The 18,566-nt window shown below is 47.4% G+C and overlaps 1 protein-coding gene across 4 annotated transcripts in view; it reads left to right on the forward strand.

Annotated features, from left to right (window-relative positions):
• SYT16 (synaptotagmin 16) overlaps window positions 1–18,566 on the forward strand; it is a 124,411-nt gene that overhangs the window by 79,122 nt on the left and 26,723 nt on the right. For 2 of the 4 annotated variants that reach the window (XM_053403766.1, XM_053403677.1), the window contains exon 3: window positions 16,590–16,802. The exons of the other annotated variants lie outside the window; for them this stretch is intronic. In XM_053403766.1, the coding sequence (XP_053259741.1) occupies window positions 16,590–16,802 (213 nt within the window). The remainder of the gene's footprint in view (window positions 1–16,589; window positions 16,803–18,566) is intronic. 4 annotated transcript variants of the gene reach the window in all.

Below are 18,566 nucleotides of genomic sequence, written 5' to 3' on the forward strand. Positions count from 1 at the left end.
CTGCCCTTCCTTCTCCTGGTCCTCCCTGCAATTCATTGACGCAAGGTCTTCAGGGAGAATAGTGCTGGCCGTGCACTGACAATTCCATTTCTGAGTGGAAGCAATCATGGCGGCGGAGGGGGTGACGAGGAGTTGTATCTTGTTTTGATTTTAGAAATAAAACAAAGCGAGCAGATGGGCGGGCAGCCTGACATTCTGTGAAAGAAGAGAGATTCAATGTGTGTGTGTATCTCTCTCTCTGTGTGTGTCTCTCTGTGTGTTTTTTCCCCACCTAAACAATTTGGAAAAATTGCCTCGCTGCCTTTTCAGCTCAGTGAAATTCTGGGGTTCCTTTGTGCCGCCGCATTTTTTTTTTAAAAAAAACTTTAAATGTTGCTTTCTTGGCTGTACGTATTCTTAATGCACCATCTTCCTCCCCGCTCCCCAAAATATAATAGAAGCTTTTAAGGATAAATTGGCACAAAACAAGAGCGACACTTGAATGCTTTTTGTTGCCATAGAAGCGCTTCGGGCGGATGACAGAAGGACCCTTTTGCTAATAGTAAAGTACCGGAAGAAAATAGACACTCTTCATTTAGCAGTTGCTGATGATGGAAGAGCAAAAAACCCTTATGTTCTTATCCCAACATAGACTCTACTGTGTGTGCATATGTTACCTTGGTGGGGGTTTTTCCTTCCCCTGTGTAAAAGCAACAGGAAAAGTAGTGTCTTAAGAAGAAGATTCTAGGGGTGGCGGGGGTGGGAATCCTAGTGGTTGAAGACATGCATTTAAAGCGCATCCAAAGTACTTTTAAAGTGCACTGCTCTAACCCAAAGAATACCGGGAACTGTAGTTTCCCCCTTCACAGAGCTATAATTCTCAGGATTCTTTCAGGGTGGGTGTGTGCTTTAAATTGTGTGTTGGGTGTGCTTTAAATATATTCTGAAGATCTAATCATGGGGTCATGGAGTGAAGACGTGTAATATTTGTATCATAGAATTGTAGATTCGGAAGGGGCCTCCAAGGGACATCTAGTCCAACCTCCTGAGATGCAGGAATAGCAACACCTGGAGACAAGAACTTCAGGGCTTGTTTGGAAGCGCTTTTGCCTTGGACCTATGAGATGAAAATGAGGCATATAAACTCACACATGGTACAGGGAAAGTGGATTGAGAGAAACTCCCCCCCCCCATCCTAGAACCTGATATCATCCAATGAAGCTGAATGTTGGAAGATTCAGGACAGGCAGAAGAAAGCAATTCCCCCCCCCCCTTGTGCTTAGTTAGGCTCTGGAATTTGCTCCCACAATATATGGTGATGCCCAGCAGCTTGGATGCCTTTAGAAGAGGATTAGACAAATTCATGGAAGGTGAAGCTCTCAATAGCTGCTAGCCACAATGGCTATTCTCTGCCTCCACTATTTGGGGGCCGTTTGCCTCTGAATACTGTTTGCTGGGAATCAGAAACGGGGAGAAAGTGCTGCTGCACTCAGGTCCTGCTAGCAGGCTTCTCTTAGGCATCTGGTGGACTTCTGTGTGATGCAGCAGCAAAGAAAGCTAATGCTATTCTAGGCTGCATCTACAGAAGTCTAGTGCCCAGATCAAGGGATGTCATTTGTTGTTGTTTAGTCTTTTAGTCGTGTCTGACTCTTCGTGACCCCATGGACCAGAGCACGCCAGGCACTCCAGTCTCCCACTGCCTCCCACAGTTTGGTCCAACTCATGTTGGTAGCTTTGAGAATACTGTCCAGCCATCTCGTCCTCTGTCGTCCCCTTCTCCTTGTGCCCTCAATCTTTACCAATATCAGGGTCTTTTCTCTTCTCATGAGGTGGCCAAAGTATTGGAGCTTCAGCTTCAGGATCTGTCCTTCCAGTGAGCACTCAGGGCTGATTTCCTTCAGAATGGATAGGTTTGATCTTCTTGCAGTCCATGGGACTCTTGAGTCTCCTCCAACACCATAATTCAAAAGCATCCATTCTTCGGCGATCAGCCTTCTTTATGGTCCAGCTCTCACTTCCATACATCACTACTGGGAAAATCATAGCTTTAACTATACGGACCTTTGGTGGCAAGGTGATGTCTCTGCTTTTTATAGTGCCACTCTATATTCTGCCTTGTTCAGACCACACCTGGAGTCCTGTGTCCAGTTGTGGGTGCCACAATTTAATAGGGATATGGACAAGCTGGAAGGTGTGCAGAGGAGGGCAACCAAGATGATCAAGGGTCTGGAAACCAAGCGTTCCTTATGAGGAACAGTTGAAGGAGTTGGGGATGTTCAGCGTGATAAAGAAGAAGATAATGAAAGGAGATACGAAAGGAGATTCCAACTAACCATCAGGAATAACTTTCTGATGGTAAGAGTTGTTTGACAGTGGAACGTTCTCCCTTAGAAGGTGGAGGAATCTCCTTCCTTGGAAGGTTTTAAGCAGAGGTTGGATGGCCACCTGTCATGTATGATCTAGTTGAGATTAGCCCCTTCCAGCACTATGATTCTATGACTTGATAGGTGTTGGATAAGTTCTACCACGGCCTTCCTTATGGTCTTTTCCCAAACCATTTTGAGGACAGCAGGGTGGAGAAGGATGAGCTGGGTGTTGTGAGGAAGAGAGTTATCAAGGCACCTCTGGGTTGTGCCGTTCTGCCCAGAGAGTATGTCCTTTCTGGCAGATCTTTCTTCCTGCATGCTGCGAGGTAAATGTTTACTTGCACACTGCGAACAAAGAGAAGTGTTCTGTTGACAGCTGACAACATTTGGCATTTGCAAGCAAAGAGATAATCGTTGGAATACAGGAGAGGCGAATGAGACGCAGTTCACCTTGAATGGTTTAGATTAGCATCGACGCTTCCACCCCCAGCGTTCTGTACTTTTAACTCTCGTGTTTATGAAAACGGAAGGCTTCCGGCCTCTCAGCCTGACACTGTGTTCTTGTTGTTTGGAACATAAAGGGCCTCGATACATATGAGAGAGAGAGAGAGAGAGAGAGAGAGAGAGAGAGAGAGAGAGAGAGAGAAGCTGGCAGAGTTAAAACGGCAGAAAGCGAAGTCTTCCTTTGCAACTGTCAAGACTGAAATCAGAGCTAGCCAATGACTTTGTTTAGGTTCTGCTGAAAAACGTTGGTTTTTTACTGCATCTCGGTTAAAAGATGCAACCATGCTTGGAATACCGTATACGGTGGTACCTCGGGTTAAGAACTTAATTTGTTCTGGAGGTCCGTTCTTAAGCTGAAACTGTTCTTAACCTGAGGTACCACTTTAGCTAATGGGGCCTCCTACTGCCGCTGTGCCGCCACCACCTCCTCTTCCTGAAGCAAAGTTCTTAACCCGAGGTACTGTTTCTGGGTTAGTAGAGTTTGTAACCTGAAGCGTCTGTTAACCTAAAGCGTCTGTAACCCGAGGTACAGTTCTGGTTGCCTCGCCCCATGAAGGCAGGAGATAGGGAGAAGTTGGGCCACTGGCCTGATCCTGCAAGCTCTTTTTCTGTGTTCTTATTATCCCTTACCATTGGCCACGGTCACGAATGGAAGTTGTAGTCCACATTATCTGGGGGGAACCCTGCTGGCTACCCTGACCATAAATGCACCAAACAACCTAAATATATTTGCTGCTGAGCATGGTTTCTAAAGGGATGTCCAGTTATACTGCTGCAGATGCACCACAGCGTTTCTTCTCTCTGTGCTCCTCCCAGCAGCCATTCCTCCTCTGATCCTTGCTGTGGATGCATGGCCTGTCCATCTCCAGGCACTGCGGTTGTCCGCAAGGGATTCCTGCGTGACAGGGTGGGTGGTAAGCTAGATGGAGCAGTGAGCTGCCTCCGTATTAGGCAGCCTCGCATGTTACAGTTTCCAGAGAGGTAGCTGTGTTGGTCTGCTACAGGTGTCGATAACACAGACACCCAGCCATTGGTAAGCCAATGGAGGCACAAAGTGTGCTGATAAAAACAGCAACACACCTTAGTTCTTATTCAGTCCACAAGAGATGCCTCTCGAATTGTAATCCAGTGGTTTTCTTTGGCAGTTAGTGCTTCATTTTGGCTCTGGGTTTGTCAGCACACATTTATACAGCGTGAGCCAATGTCTCAGATACATCTGAGGTTCTGGACAGTCTATATTTGTAAAACTCAATCCCCTTCCTCTCTCTGTTTGGCTGCCAACATGTGCCGATTTCCATGAGATGCGTTGTTTACCAAACAGAAATCTGAAGCGCGAATATTGTACGCAATGAAATGTCTCATTCTGACACTTGGCTCTGATTTGAGTCATAACCTTAATTAATCCAGCGTCTGAGTAGCCTTTTTGGGGATAGTGAGATCACAAATGTGACAATAGCTGAGAATTGGCAGAAGAACCGATTTTCACCAAGCAGAAGACTAGGTTGGACCACTTGACTGTCTCTCCTGGGTAGCTTATACAGAATAAAGCAAAACATGAGATGAGCATATTGGAGAGCAGTAGGATGGGTGCCAGACAGTTCAAAGATGGAACTTAGGCTTTGCTCAGTGAATGCAGCCGCCAGTGAGGTGGCTGCAGCACGACTTCTCCAGAGAAGCTTGCCAAGTATTTCCAAAGAACCTGGAAATGAATGGCAGATGGATTCCTTTCTTCGTGTTTAGTATAGAGTGTGCAACACATATATGTTAGGAGGTAATCTTTACAACAGCCATGTAAGGTAGGCCCGGACTTTACAACAGTCGCAGGACTTGCCAGTGTCCCTATTTTCCAGGGAAAGTTTCTGATTTGATCTCGGAGCGTCCCGCTTTTCCCCAGGACATCCCTATTTTCATCGGAGAAATCTTGGAGGGTATGGAGTTATGCGACCCACAAGCTAAGGAGATAAGTAACTACGCAACCTTTAGAAGACATCTGAAGGCAGTCCTGTTTAGTGTGTGTGTGTGTGTGTGTGTGTTGGATGCTACCCAGAGTGGCTGGGGCAACTCAGTCAGATTGGCAGGGTATAAACAATAAAATTATTATTACAGTGGTAGCTCAGAAGTTGAATGGAATCCATTCTGGAAGTCCGTTCGACTTCCAAAATGTTCAGAAACCAAGGTGTGGCTTCTGATTGGCTGGAGGAAGCTCCTGCAGCCAATCGGAAGCCCCGCCGGACATTTGGCTTCCAAAAGAACGTTCAAAAACCGGAACCGGAACAATCACTTCCAGGTTTGCGGCATTCGGGAGGCAAAACGTTTGAGCCGCAATGCATTCGTCAACCAAGGTGCAACTGTATTATTATTATTGACTAGGACATCCCTATTTTCATCGGAGAAATGTTGGAGTTTTTGGTTTCCACCGGTTTGATCCTTGTCCCTGTGTAGCGCCAAAGAGCAGGTTTTCTGGAGAAAAGTGGCAAGGCAAAGGCAGAACCCCTCACACCCACGCATTTTAGGTATGGGACAAACCAACGGGTGGCTGAACCCTTCGTTTTTCAGATGTGGCAAGGAACAAAGCCTTGTGGAGGAGCCTTAATCGCCTTGCGTTGCAAACTGGCTCTGCAAGGCTGTGTCACGGCTAAGACCTGTTCCTTCCGCCCCTGAAGCTACTTGCTTGTGAATCTTCGTTCTGGAACCCGAGCAATGTGCAAGCGGTCGAAAGCGCTGTAGGTTTCCAGGCTACCGTGATGTATCTGCTGTGTGGGAGGAAGGGAGAGAGATCCAGCACAAAAGTATTTCATCTTTTTCCAAGTGCTGTATTTCTTCATAGCTATGGAAGAGTGTGTGTGTGTGTGTGTGTGTGTGTGTGTGTGTGTGTGTGTGTAGAAAGAGACCTTCAGGTATTTGGTGTTCCGCTAGATCAGTTTTTTTTCAAAATTGGGGAAAAGCTGCTTTTGAACTACAACTCCCATCATCCCTAGCAGGATGATGGAGACCCAAGTTTGGGAAACACGGCTTTAGATTAATCTGGGGTGACCAATGTGGCACCTGCCAGATGTTGTTCAACCCCAATTCCCATCGCCCCAATACCATTGGTCATGATGGCTGGGGCTGATGGGAGTTGGAGTTCCTCAAGATTTCGTGGGCTGTTCCTGACACCCCTTCCCTGAACTTCGTTGTCTTTGAAACATTTACATCACGACAAAACAAAACAAGGCCCGGGAAATGGAGGGATTTTGCTTTGATAGCCAGCATGCCTCAGTGGAGCCCAAACTTGAATTCCCAACTCAACTGGCAACTAGGCGATGCACTTAGGCGATGCACTTTCTTTCAACAGTGCTTTCCCTGCTTGTATTTCCCAGAAGCTGGTTTCCAGAGCTTGCCCTTGACAATAGAAGGAGAGCATAGCCATTGTAGCTGGTTGCCACTGGTAGCTTAATCCCCCAATAACTTGCCTAATCCTCTTTTAAAACCATTCAAGTTGGGAGCCATCACTGCCTCTTGCAGAGCGAATTCCATAGTTTATCTGTGTGACGAAGTACTATTACTACTACCACTAATAATAGTAATAATTTATTATTTATACCCTGCCCATCTGGCTGGGTTTCCCCAGCCACTCTGGGTGGCTCCCAACAGAATATTAAAAACCTTCAGATGTCTAAAAGTCAGACAGTTGCTTATTTCCTTGACATCTGGTGGGAGGGTGTTCCACAGGGCGGGTGCCACCACCGAGAAGGCCCTTTCCCTGTTTCCCTGTAACCTCACTTCTTGCAGTGAGAGAACCGCCAGAAGGCCCTCAGAGCTGGACTTCAGTATCAGAGCTGAACGATGGGCGTCGAGACGCTCCTTCAGGTATACTGGGCCTTTGAGGCCATTTAGGACTTTAAAGGTCAGCACCAACACTTTGAATTGTGCTCAGAAACGTACTAGGAGCCAATGTAGGTCTTTCAAGACCGGTGTTATATGGTCTTGATGACCACTTTCTGTAAAATGTGTTTACCTCTGAGAAACGTGAACTGCCAAAATGCTGTTACCTCCCTGCTATGGATAGGCTCAAGCCTTCATTAAAAAATAAATAAATACATTAACTGGATGTGTAGGAAAGTGAGACTGAAAGAGACCCCCATTGCATACCCTCCCCACAACCACCCCAATCTTCCCAGGACATCCCAGAATTACAGAAGCCATCCATCCTGGCTTCTGGTGGCACACAAGCTGACTTGCGCAGGAGTACGGCTCCGAAAGATGTGCATCTCCTTCCTTGGAGGTGTTTAAGCCATAGCTGTCAACTTACAGATTTGAAAATAAGGGACCAGCAGCCTTGAAAATAAGGGACCAGCAGCCTTGAAAATAAGGGACCAGCAGCCAAAATAAGGGACCTGCAGCCTAACCTGTTCCAGGCACTCCAGTCTTCCTGTCCTCCTGCGGTCTGGTCAAACTCATGTTGGTAGCTTTGAGAACACTGTCCAACCAACTTTGTAACCAGAGGTTCAACTGAATAGAATCTGAATCACATGCACCACAAGGCCTATGCAGCCTCAACTTAAGATGGCTCCCCGGCCTGGCTTTGCACTGCAAAGTTTGCAGCAGCACGTGCAACAAAATGGTGTCCAGCATTCTAAAACCCCCTCAGCTTGCATTAACTAGCCACACACAAGGCATGCAAGCTCCACCCCCCAGTCGTTCTTAGACTTCTTATTGGGTGAGCAACACAGCCAAGCAACACAGCTGGAGCCTCCCTCCTCCCTGGCCAGCAGGGAGGGAGGAAGAGGAGCTGCTTCCTTTGAAATTTAAGGGACATCATTTAAGGGACATTTAAGGGACATCCATCAATAAGGGACAGCAGCGGGACATGGCGCTGGAATAAGGGACTGACCCTTCAAATAAGGGACACTTGACAGCTATGGTTTAAGCAGAGGTTGGATGGCCATCTGCCATGGATGCTTTAGCTGAGATTCCTACATTGCAGGGGGTTGGACTAGATGACCCTTGGGTCCCTTCCAACTCTACAATTCTATGACCCCGTGGAATGCTGGAGGGTATGCCGTTGATGCTGCTTGCAGCCCTGACTCTCCCAAATTCATGTGTATTTCCCTGCTGATGGGATCAGCACGGTGCCCTTTGTTTTACGTTGTCGTTGGCTCTCCCTACCTTGTGCCTGAGCCTGAAAACTCTGTCCTCCCCGTGTCGTCCTTAAACGGCGCCTCCGAGGTACTTCCAGGGTGAGCTCTGGCCTTGGGGAAAACAACCTTGCCGGAGACTGAGCCCAGCGCAGATCCTTGGTTATAAAAGAACAGATGTTCCGATGCCATCACCCCTGCTAATTGGAATTAAAAAAAGAGGCGCTGTGCCGCATCTCAAATTTCCCAGCCATCTGCGCCAGGGGGAAACAGAACAGGAGGATGCTTTCCTTTGGGAACTTGTGGAGCGGTGGGTGCGAGGGACAGCTGGTGTGTGTGTGTGTGTGTGTGTGTGTGTGCGCGCTAGAAAGGGAGAGCAGGAGCATATGAACACACCAGCTGTCGGGTGTGTTACTATTTTGTGTTGCTTACCCTTGGGAATAAAGGAACACAATTCTGGCACCAGCCGAGGCTGGTTGCAGCAGTTTTTCGGCACGACCGACGCCTGCGAGAGGGAACAGAGTCGTTTCTGCACTTGAGGGTCTGTTTCTCTTACTTACACCATCTAGCACAAAAACTTTGGTATACTAGTATATACCAGCCTCTGCCAACCTGGTGCCACCCTGAGGGGTGCAAAGGTCAGAGGGGGCAGGGCTTCTGTTGAGGTAGGGGAGTAGCTGTGGGAGGAGCTTGTCAGAGCTTGTAGGGCAGCGGCTGAAGAAGGAACAAAAAGGGTTTTCTTGTGTGAGTTTCTTGTGGCTGATTAGCTGCTTTCTCTGTGCAAAGGTCAGAGGGGGCAGGGCTTCTGTTGAGGTAGGGGATTAGCTGTGGGAGGAGCTTGTCAGAGCTTGTAGGGCAGCGGCTGAAGAAGGAACAAAAAGGGTTTTCTTGTGTGAGTTTCTTGTGGCTGATTAGCTGCTTTCTCTGTGCAAGGTCAGAGGGGGCAGGGCTTCTGTTGAGGTAGGGGATTAGCTGTGGGAGGAGCTTGTCAGAGCTTGTAGGGCAGCGGCTGAAGAAGGAACAAAAAGGGTTTTCTTGTGTGAGTTTCTTGTGGCTGATTAGCTGCTTTCTCTGTGCAAAGGTCAGAGGGGGCAGGGCTTCTGTTGAGGTAGGGGATTAGCTGTGGGAGGAGCTTGTCAGAGCTTGTAGGGCAGCGGCGCGCGCCTAGCGGCGCGCGCCGTTTGATCCATCTTTTAGATTTAGGGGAGCTAGTCTCAAACGTTTGTTGGGGGAGATATAGGTTTATTTGGGGGGATTTATTTGTCCTGTCTTCACGCTTTTTATGATGGAGGACCGCTGTAGTCACCCCCAACGACACCTTCTCAAGATGGAGGGTGAGGGAACAGCTGCAGTCGCCTGTGGTTCCTGCGCAATGTTTGCCATCTTGCCAAAGGTTGCAGGCAGCTTTACCTGCAGCAATTGCATGTTGATTGCCCTCTTAAAAGACAAAGTCCAGCAACTGGAGGAACGTGTAGCTACGCTCCAAAGAATTAGAGAGCTGGAGCTCTTCTTGGAAGCAACAGAGCACACCGTCTCCACCAAGGAGGAGACAGGGGACTCCCCTGAGAAGGAGGCTAGTTCACCAACACAGGAGCCAGATATATGGAGAAACGTGACTCAAAGAAGTAGGAGGCCCAGGGTTCGCTCTGATTGTTTAGAAATACGCAATCGCTTTGAGGTCCTTTCCCCTAGCATGGAAGACGAAGAGCAGACTCCATTTGAGGATCTCTCCCTCATTACAGTCGATCAGGTATATGAAGACGAGCAGCAAAGGCAGTCTTCAGGGAATGTGCAGGCGACCTTGGAACGGACAGCTCACGGAAGAACCCCGACCAGACCTAAGAGGAGGCGTGTAGTGGTGATAGGGGATTCCCTACTGAGGGGAACAGAAGCAGTGATCTGTGGGCCTGACAAGATGTCTCGGGAAGTGTGCTGTCTCCCCGGGGCTAAGATCCAAGATGTAACTGAACGACTGCAAGGAATCATAAAACCCACTGACAAATACCCCTTCCTCTTGGTTCATGTGGGAACCAATGACACTGCAAGCATTAGCCTCCAGAAGATCAAAAGAGATTACGAGGCTCTGGGCAGGAAATTGAAGCAATTAAATGCACAAATTGTCATCTCATCTGTCCTCCCAGTTGAACGACGTGGCCCAGGGAGAGAGGGAAAAATAGTGGAAGTGAACAACTGGCTTCGCAAATGGTGTAAACAGGAACGGTTTGGATTCTTAGATCACGGAATGCAGTTTCTTGAAGATGGACTTCTGGCAAGCGATGGGCGGCACCTCACAACGGTTGGTAGGAATGTTTTTGCAAAAAATCTCAGAAACCTCATCAGGAGGGCTTTAAACTGACTAATGTGGGGGAGGGAGACAGTGCTCCTGAAGGTAGGAGTCTATCAATTGATGAAGATGATCATCCAAATGTCATAGACCGAATGGAGCAAACAGCACGCAGACCTAGTGGTGGGAGGAAAAAATCCTTAAATAAGAGACACGGGGGAATGATTAATGGACTTCAATGTCTGTACACTAATGCGCAAAGTATGGGAAATAAACAAGATGAGCTTGAGCTCTTGGTACAGCAAACTAAATATGACATAATAGGCATCACTGAAACCTGGTGGGATAAGTCCCACGATTGGAATGTAATAATGGAGGGATACAATCTATTTCAGAGAAACAGACCAGACAAGAAAGGAGGAGGAGTGGCGTTATATGTCAGGGATGTGTATACCTGTGAAGAGATCCAAGATTTAGAACCTCAAAGCCAAAGTGAGAGCATTTGGGTCAAAATTAAGGGAGAGAAGAATAACAGTGACCTCATTGTGGGAGTTTACTATAGATCCCCAAGCCAAACGGAGGACATAGATGATGCCTTCCTGGAACAGATGGCCAAGCATGCAAAAGGAAGGGAGATAGTAGTAATGGGGGACTTCAATTACCCGGATATTTGTTGGATGTCAAACTCAGCCAAGAGCATAAGGTCAAACAGATTCCTCACTGGCCTTGCAGACAACTTCATTGTCCAGAAAGTGGGAGAAGCTACAAGAGGAACAGCCATTTTAGATCTGGTCCTAACCAATGTTGATGACCTGGTTAGTGGGGTAGAAGTGGAAGGATCATTAGGCGCGAGTGATCATGCTCTTCTGAAGTTTACTATACAGCGGAAAGGAGCAGCCAAGCATACTAGGACTCAATTTCTCGACTTTAAGAAAGCCGACTTCATAAAACTTAGGGAAGTGCTGGGTGAGATCCCATGGACAGTAATACTAAAAGGAAAGGGAGTTCATGATGGCTGGGAGTTTGTTAAGAGGGAGATAGTAAAAGCACAACTTCAGGCAATACCAATGAGACGGAAACATGGAAGGTGCCTAAAGAAGCCAGGGTGGCTATCTAAAGAACTTTTAACTGAGTTAAGATTAAAAAAGGATGTGTACAAAAAATGGAAAAGGGGGGAAACCACCAAAGAGGAATTCAAACAAATAGCCAGCACGTGTAGACACAAAGTCAGAAAAGCTAAAGCACAGAATGAACTCAGGCTTGCTAGAGAGGTTAAAAGCAACAAAAAAGGCTTTTATGGGTATGTTCGTAGCAAAAGGAAGAACAAAGAAACAGTGGGGTCACTCAGAGGAGAAGATGGTGAAATGCAAACAGGGGACACAGAAAGGGCTGAACTCCTCAGTGCCTTCTTTGCCTCAGTCTTCTCCGATAAAGAAAACAATGCCCGACCTGAAGAATTTGGAGCAAATGATTCAGCAGAGGAAACACAGCCCAGAATAACTAAGGAGATAGTACAAGAATACTTGGCTAGTCTAGATGTATTCAAGTCTCCAGGGCCAGATGAACTGCATCCAAGAGTATTAAAAGAACTGGCAGATGTGATTTCAGAACCACTGGCAGTCATCTTTGAGAATTCCTGGAGAACAGGCGAAGTCCCGGCAGACTGGAGGAGGGCAAATGTTGTCCCTATTTTCAAAAAGGGGGAAAGAGAGGACCCAAATAATTACCGCCCAGTCAGTCTGACATCAATACCAGGGAAGATTCTGGAGCAGATCATTAAGCAAACAGTCTGTGAGCACCTGGAAAGGAATGCTGTGATTACCAATAGTCAGCATGGATTTCTGAAAAATAAGTCATGTCAGACTAACCTGATCTCGTTTTTTGACAGAATTACAAGCCTGGTAGATGAAGGGAACGCAGTGGATGTAGCCTACCTTGATTTCAGCAAGGCATTTGACAAGGTGCCCCATGATATTCTTGTAAAGAAGCTGGTAAAATGCGGTCTTGACTATGCTACCACTCAGTGGATTTGTAACTGGCTGACTGACCGAACCCAAAGGGTGCTCATCAATGGTTCCTCTTCATCCTGGAGAAGAGTGACTAGTGGGGTGCCACAGGGTTCTGTCTTGGGCCCGGTCTTATTCAACATCTTTATCAACGACTTGGATGATGGACTCAAGGGCATCCTGATCAAATTTGCAGATGACACCAAACTGGGAGGGGTGGCTAACACCCCAGAGGACAGGAACACACTTCAAAACGACCTTGACAGATTAGAGAACTGGGCCAAAACAAACAAGATGAATTTTAACAGGGAGAAATGTAAAGTATTGCACTTGGGCAAAAAAAATGAGAGGCACAAATACAAGATGGGTGACACCTGGCTTGAGAGCACTACATGTGAAAAGGATCTAGGAGTCTTGGTTGACCACAAACTTGACATGAGCCAACAGTGTGACGCGGCAGCTAAAAAAGCCAATGCAATTCTGGGCTGCATCAATAGGAGTATAGCATCTAGATCAAGGGAAGTAATAGTGCCACTGTATTCTGCTCTGGTCAGACCTCACCTGGAGTACTGTGTCCAGTTCTGGGCACCACAGTTCAAGAAGGACATTGACAAACTGGAACGTGTCCAGAGGAGGGCAACCAAAATGGTCAAAGGCCTGGAAACGATGCCTTATGAGGAACGGCTAAGGGAGCTGGGCATGTTTAGCCTGGAGAAGAGGAGGTTAAGGGGTGATATGATAGCCATGTTCAAATATATAAAAGGATGTCACATAGAGGAGGGAGAAAGGTTGTTTTCTGCTGCTCCAGAGAAGCGGACACGGAGCAATGGATCCAAACTACAAGAAAGAAGATTCCACCTAAACATTAGGAAGAACTTCCTGACAGTAAGAGCTGTTCGACAGTGGAATTTGCTGCCAAGGAGTGTGGTGGAGTCTCCTTCTTTGGAGGTCTTTAAGCAGAGGCTTGACAACCATATGTCAGGAGTGCTCTGATGGTGTTTCCTGCTTGGCAGGGGGTTGGACTCGATGGCCCTTGTGGTCTCTTCCAACTCTATGATTCTATGATTCTATGATTCTATGATTCTATGAGGTCCGTGGTCTACAGTTCCCACAATCCCTGATCGTTGGTCATGCTAGCTGGGTGTCAGGGCTGGTTCAGAGTCCTCTTTATTCTAGGAAAACGTTTGCAAGGCAGCAGTGCCTAGAAGCAGGACTGGCCCCTATGAAACAGTTGCCAGGACTGAATGTCTTCACCTTCTACTTCCCTCTAAGACTCCTTCCAAGCAGCCTCAAACTATGTTGGGTGAGGCGAATTGGTGCTCTTTGTTCTTCTAGGCACATAGCTTTCCATGTCCTTGGAGACAAGGGCGGAGAGGAGCTTAGTACAGTAGCAGCAGCAAGCTCCTGGCATGTTTCTACAGCATCTGTCTTCCTCCTCCTCTTCTGCTTCATCTGCTGAGTCCGAACTGCTTTCTGCACTTGGCTCCTCTCGCTCGCTAAAGCCTGTTGCCTCTTCAGCATCCAACCATTCCTCCCCTTCTTCTCCCTCTGACCTGCCCTCAGTGTCCCACCACCACTCCCCGGACTCTGAGTCTTCCTCCTCTAAGGCTTTCCTAGGGGGTTCCCTGGCTGGCAGCACTTCTCATCAGCCAGCCAGTCCCTGACACTGGGGTTGATGGGAGATGGTGTCCGAATCATTTGGATGATGCCAGATGGGGAGGTCTGCTATAAAGGACACCCGAAGTCACCCAGGGGACAGCAAGGTCAGGAAGGAGCAAGCAGAATCGAGCAGCGTGGTCTAAGTCAGCCTTACCCAACCTGGGGTGCTTCAAATATTTGGATTACAATTCCCATCAATGGAATTGGATACACTCTCGCTGTGTTCAGCTCAAGTGTATTTATGCCTTTCCAGGTTAGAGCTCGGCTTGGGGTGGGATGGAGCTTGTATGTTTTTAATAAATGCCAGATGTTATTCAGTGCTGGTTAGTGGATCTTTCCAGATCCTATCAAGGAACCTCCTGTTTCTGATCCTTAGAGCACTTTTTTTGCACTTTAATTAACAGAATATTAAGGTGACAAATTGGAAAATTGCCTGAACTTCAGGGAAGTTTTTAATGTGTGACATTTTAGTGTATTTTTGGTCTCTGTGGAAGCCGCCAAGAGTGGCTGGGGAAACCCAGCCAGATGGGCAGGGTACAAATAATAAATTATTATTATTATTATTATTATTATTATTATTATTATTATTATTATTAACTGTGCAGCAAATAGCTGCAGATAGCTAGCATAAAACGTTGGGGTGGGAGGGGCAAGACTGAAACAGGGTTTGATTTGCTGGTCTGCATGGCTGTATCATTTCAACTGCAAATCTGAGCTTTTTGCCCAGATGAGGGCATTGCTGCAAACTCTTTCGCTTCCCTGACCACTGGTCCTGCTAGCTATTGGGAGTTGGGGCCCCAAGCTGTGGCCTAAAGGCATATTGAGGCAGGGCTGGGAGAGACTCCGTGGCTGAAACCCTGGAGAGCTGCTGCCAGTCCGTGCAGACAGTATTGAAGTAGATTCACCCAATGGTCTGACTTAATAGAAGGCGCCTTCCTAGATCCTCTGCATGTTCCTTGGTGCTTGACAGAATAAAAGAGGATTAATAGCTTGCTCAGCAGCAGAGGCTCTCTGGATTTGATGCTCGCTGGCAGAAATGTGTCATATTTCTATGTGCATCAATAATCCTGAAAATACAGTGCTACCTCAGTTTTTGAACGTAATCCATTCCCAAAGACCGTTCAACTTCCGAAACGTTCAAAAACCGAAGCATTTACTTCTGGAAAACTCAATACGGAAGCTGCGTGGCACGTTCAGCTTCCGAAAAGCATTCAAAAACCAAAACGTTTGACTTCCAAGATGTTGGAAAACCGAGGTACCACTCTTCTTCCTCTTCTTCTTCTTCTTCTTCTTCTTCTTCTTCTTCTTCTTCTTCTTCTTCTGCTGCTGCTGCTGCTGCTGCTGCTGCTGCTGCTTCTGCTTCTGCTGCTGCTTCTGCTTCTGCTTCTGCTTCTGCTTCTGCTTCTGCTTCTGCTTCTGCTTCATTGAATTTATATACCGCCCTATACCCGGTATAGGGGATGCGGGTGGCACTGTGGGGTAAACCACACTGCCTAGGGTTTACCGATCAGAAGGTCGGCAGTTCGAATCCCCACAACGGGGTGAGCTCCCATTGCTCGGTCCCAGCTCCTGCCAACCTAGCAGTTCAAAAGCATGTCAAAGTGCAAGTAGATAAATAGGTACCGCTCCGGCAGGAAGGTAAACGGCGTTTCCATGCGCTGCTCTGGTTTGCCAGAAGCGGCTTAGTCATGCTGGCCACATGATCCGGAAGCTGTACGCCGGCTCCCTCGGCCAATAAAGTGAGATGAGTGCTGCAACCCCAGAGTCAGCCACGACTGGACCTAATGGTCAGGGGTCCCTTTACCTTTACCCGGTATATAATCGCCACTTTGATGATTATTTTAAATGGAAGCAAGTGAATGCTAACCACCATTACAACTTCTCTCCACTGACACCCATCCTGTTCATTGGAAAGGAAAGGAAAAAATGATTGGGGTATAATGGGGAAGCAGGAGTGAAATATTTCTTGTTGATTCCGCCAATAGGATGGGACATAGAAAGTCAAGGAAAGTCATTTAGAGGAGAAGCTATTGATGGCTGCTAGCCATGATGGCTGTGCTCTGCCTCTGCAGTTCAAGGCAGCAAGGCTTCCAGTCGCTGGGAGAGAGGGCTCTTGTGCTTGAATCCTGCTTGCTGGTTTCCCACAGGCATCTAGTTGGCCCCTGTGAGAATGGGATGCTGGACTCACCCAGCAGGTCTCAACTTATCTTCTTCTTTGGCGATCACTTGTAGCCGAGTAAGATTGTCTTCCATAAACACGGTTTTAACAGTGAGTCCGTAAGTGACTGTGGAGGCCAATTCTGGATCCACACATCCTTCCACAGTGGGGACATTGGTTTCTGGGTGGGAGTTGATCACAGTGTGGTTTTGCCAAGCATGCCTTCCTCCTAGCACGTTTCTCCCTTGCGTCCTGAGTTCGAGTGTCTTCAAAGCCCATGACACCTTTGGTAAAGGCTGTTCTCCAACTGGAGCGCTCGCAGTCCAGTGTTTCCCTGTTGTCAGTGTTTATACTACATTTTTTTAGACACTCGGTGACTGATGCTCTAAGTGACTTGTTTCTCATTTTCTGAAAGCCACTGTCTTATCTGGAAACTGTCATTTTCTCTGCATCCTTCTCCACGAGCTGTCAAAATTCCTCTTTGTATGTGTTTGTGTGTGTGCTCTTCTCTCCCAGTGAATAGCTTCGGGGAGGACGAAGACCTGACCACCTCCTCGGACAGCGACGACGAGGTGATCAAGCAGTTTGAGATCTCCGTTTCGCGCTCGCAGAGCTTCCGTTCGGGAGTTTCCGAGAAAGGGACGCAAGCCGGTTCCGAGCGCAGGCCCAAGTTCAACCGCTTGCTGTCGAACCACGAAGAGTACAGCTCCGAGGCCTCTGAATGTGAAGGTATTATCCAGCACTGTCCAAAAAGAGAAACAAAGCAGTCAAACACAAGAGATGGTTTGCTCTGAGAAGTCCAACAAGGATAGACTCAGTTTCTGTGGCTTCGGAGGAAATGGCAAAAGCAGGAAAAAAATGCACTGATGTGCTGGTGCGCACACACCGTCTTCCCATGACTTGAAAGGATTATGCATTTTGAATCTCAGTTGATAGGCGCAGTCTCTCACGATGAGAACGTCAAAGGTGTAACAAAACAGTCGGTAGCTTGAGAAAAACGTATCTCCCAAGACTCCTCTGTGGGTCAACTTCCCAGAGAACCTTGCTAATGGCAGAGGATTCTGAGAAACGTTCTACAGAACACACTCACTTTCCTGCAGGACATTTCATAGGTCTCACTTTGTACCTGAGGATGAACCTCAACGCTGCCCTTCCTTGCAAGGGAAAATCTTTTCAGGAAAACTTGTTTGCCATTACAGTGGTACCTCAGGTTACATACACTTCAGATTACATACGCTTCAGGTTACAGACTCCGCTAAGCCAGAAATAGTGCTTCAGGTTAAGAACTTTGCTTCAGGATGAGAACAGAAATCGGGCTTCAGCGGCGCGGCAGCAGCAGGAGGTCCCATTAGCTAAAGTGGTGCTTCAGCTTAAGAACAGTTTCAGGTTAAGTATGGACCTCCGGAACGAATTAAGTACTTAACCTGAGGTACCACTGTACTGAATTTCTCCCTGGGGTACCCTGCAATCATTGGCTCCCCCACATGTGCCTTGGTTTGCGAACATTTTGGAAGTCGAATGGACTTCCAGAACGGATTGAGTTCAGGAACCAAGGTACTACTGTACAACGTTGCCAAGGGAACCCCGGGATTTTACAGAACACAGTTTTCACCCACCTAGTCTGCAGGATTCAACCATCCCAACTGAATCCCTCAAACTGCATTCCTTAATAATAGCCAATATCCTGGCTGCAGACCAAATCCACAAGGCACGGTGGGGAGGCAAACTTTGTGTGGGAAGTGTGTAATGTAACTTCTCACTAGAAAGGCACGTCTTCTATTCTGAAAAGCCTGCGGCGCTTTTTTATTTACTCTTTTTTTTTTTTACATTTATAAAACCTGCCTTTTCAGCCCACCGCTCCGACGTGCCCCAAATGTATATATATCAATCGTGTCCTTGTTGATTTCGGAGCTGCAATCTGCCGCGTGAGCTGAGTCCTGTTTGATTTTAGCAGAGCTGGGAGCCATCATAAGCATAAGCCTTTGGTTTGGGGAGTGGGGAAGTGCCATCTGGACCCGTTCTGTGCATAAGAACGGGACCATGTGGTTTTAAACCTAAATGCACACTTTTAACTTGGCTGGAAGCCCCATTGAACTGACTGGGCTTGTGAAGATGCACAGGGCCAAACTACCATATTTTTCGCTCTATAAGACGCACCAGACCACAAGACGCACCTAGTTTTTGGAGGAGGAAAGCAAGAAAAAAAAAATTCTGAATCTCAGAAGCCAGAACAGCAAGAGGGATCGCTGCGCAGTGAAAGCAGCAATCCCTCTTGCTGTTCTGGTTTCTGGGATAGCTGTGCAGCCTGCATTCGCTCCATAAGATGCACACACATTTCCCCCTTTTAGGAGGGCAAAAGTGAGTCTTATAGAGCAAAAAATACGGTATAAAGCTGTGCTGATTTCAGCAGGGCTTTCATAGGCTGCAGACTTGAGCGCAGCTGAAACGTTAAGTGTCTCAGCACCCCTGCAGAGTTTTGCCCAAGGAATGGCT

This window comes from Podarcis raffonei, chromosome 1, assembly GCF_027172205.1.
Source record: "Podarcis raffonei isolate rPodRaf1 chromosome 1, rPodRaf1.pri, whole genome shotgun sequence".
Classification (NCBI taxonomy): domain Eukaryota; kingdom Metazoa; phylum Chordata; class Lepidosauria; order Squamata; family Lacertidae; genus Podarcis; species Podarcis raffonei.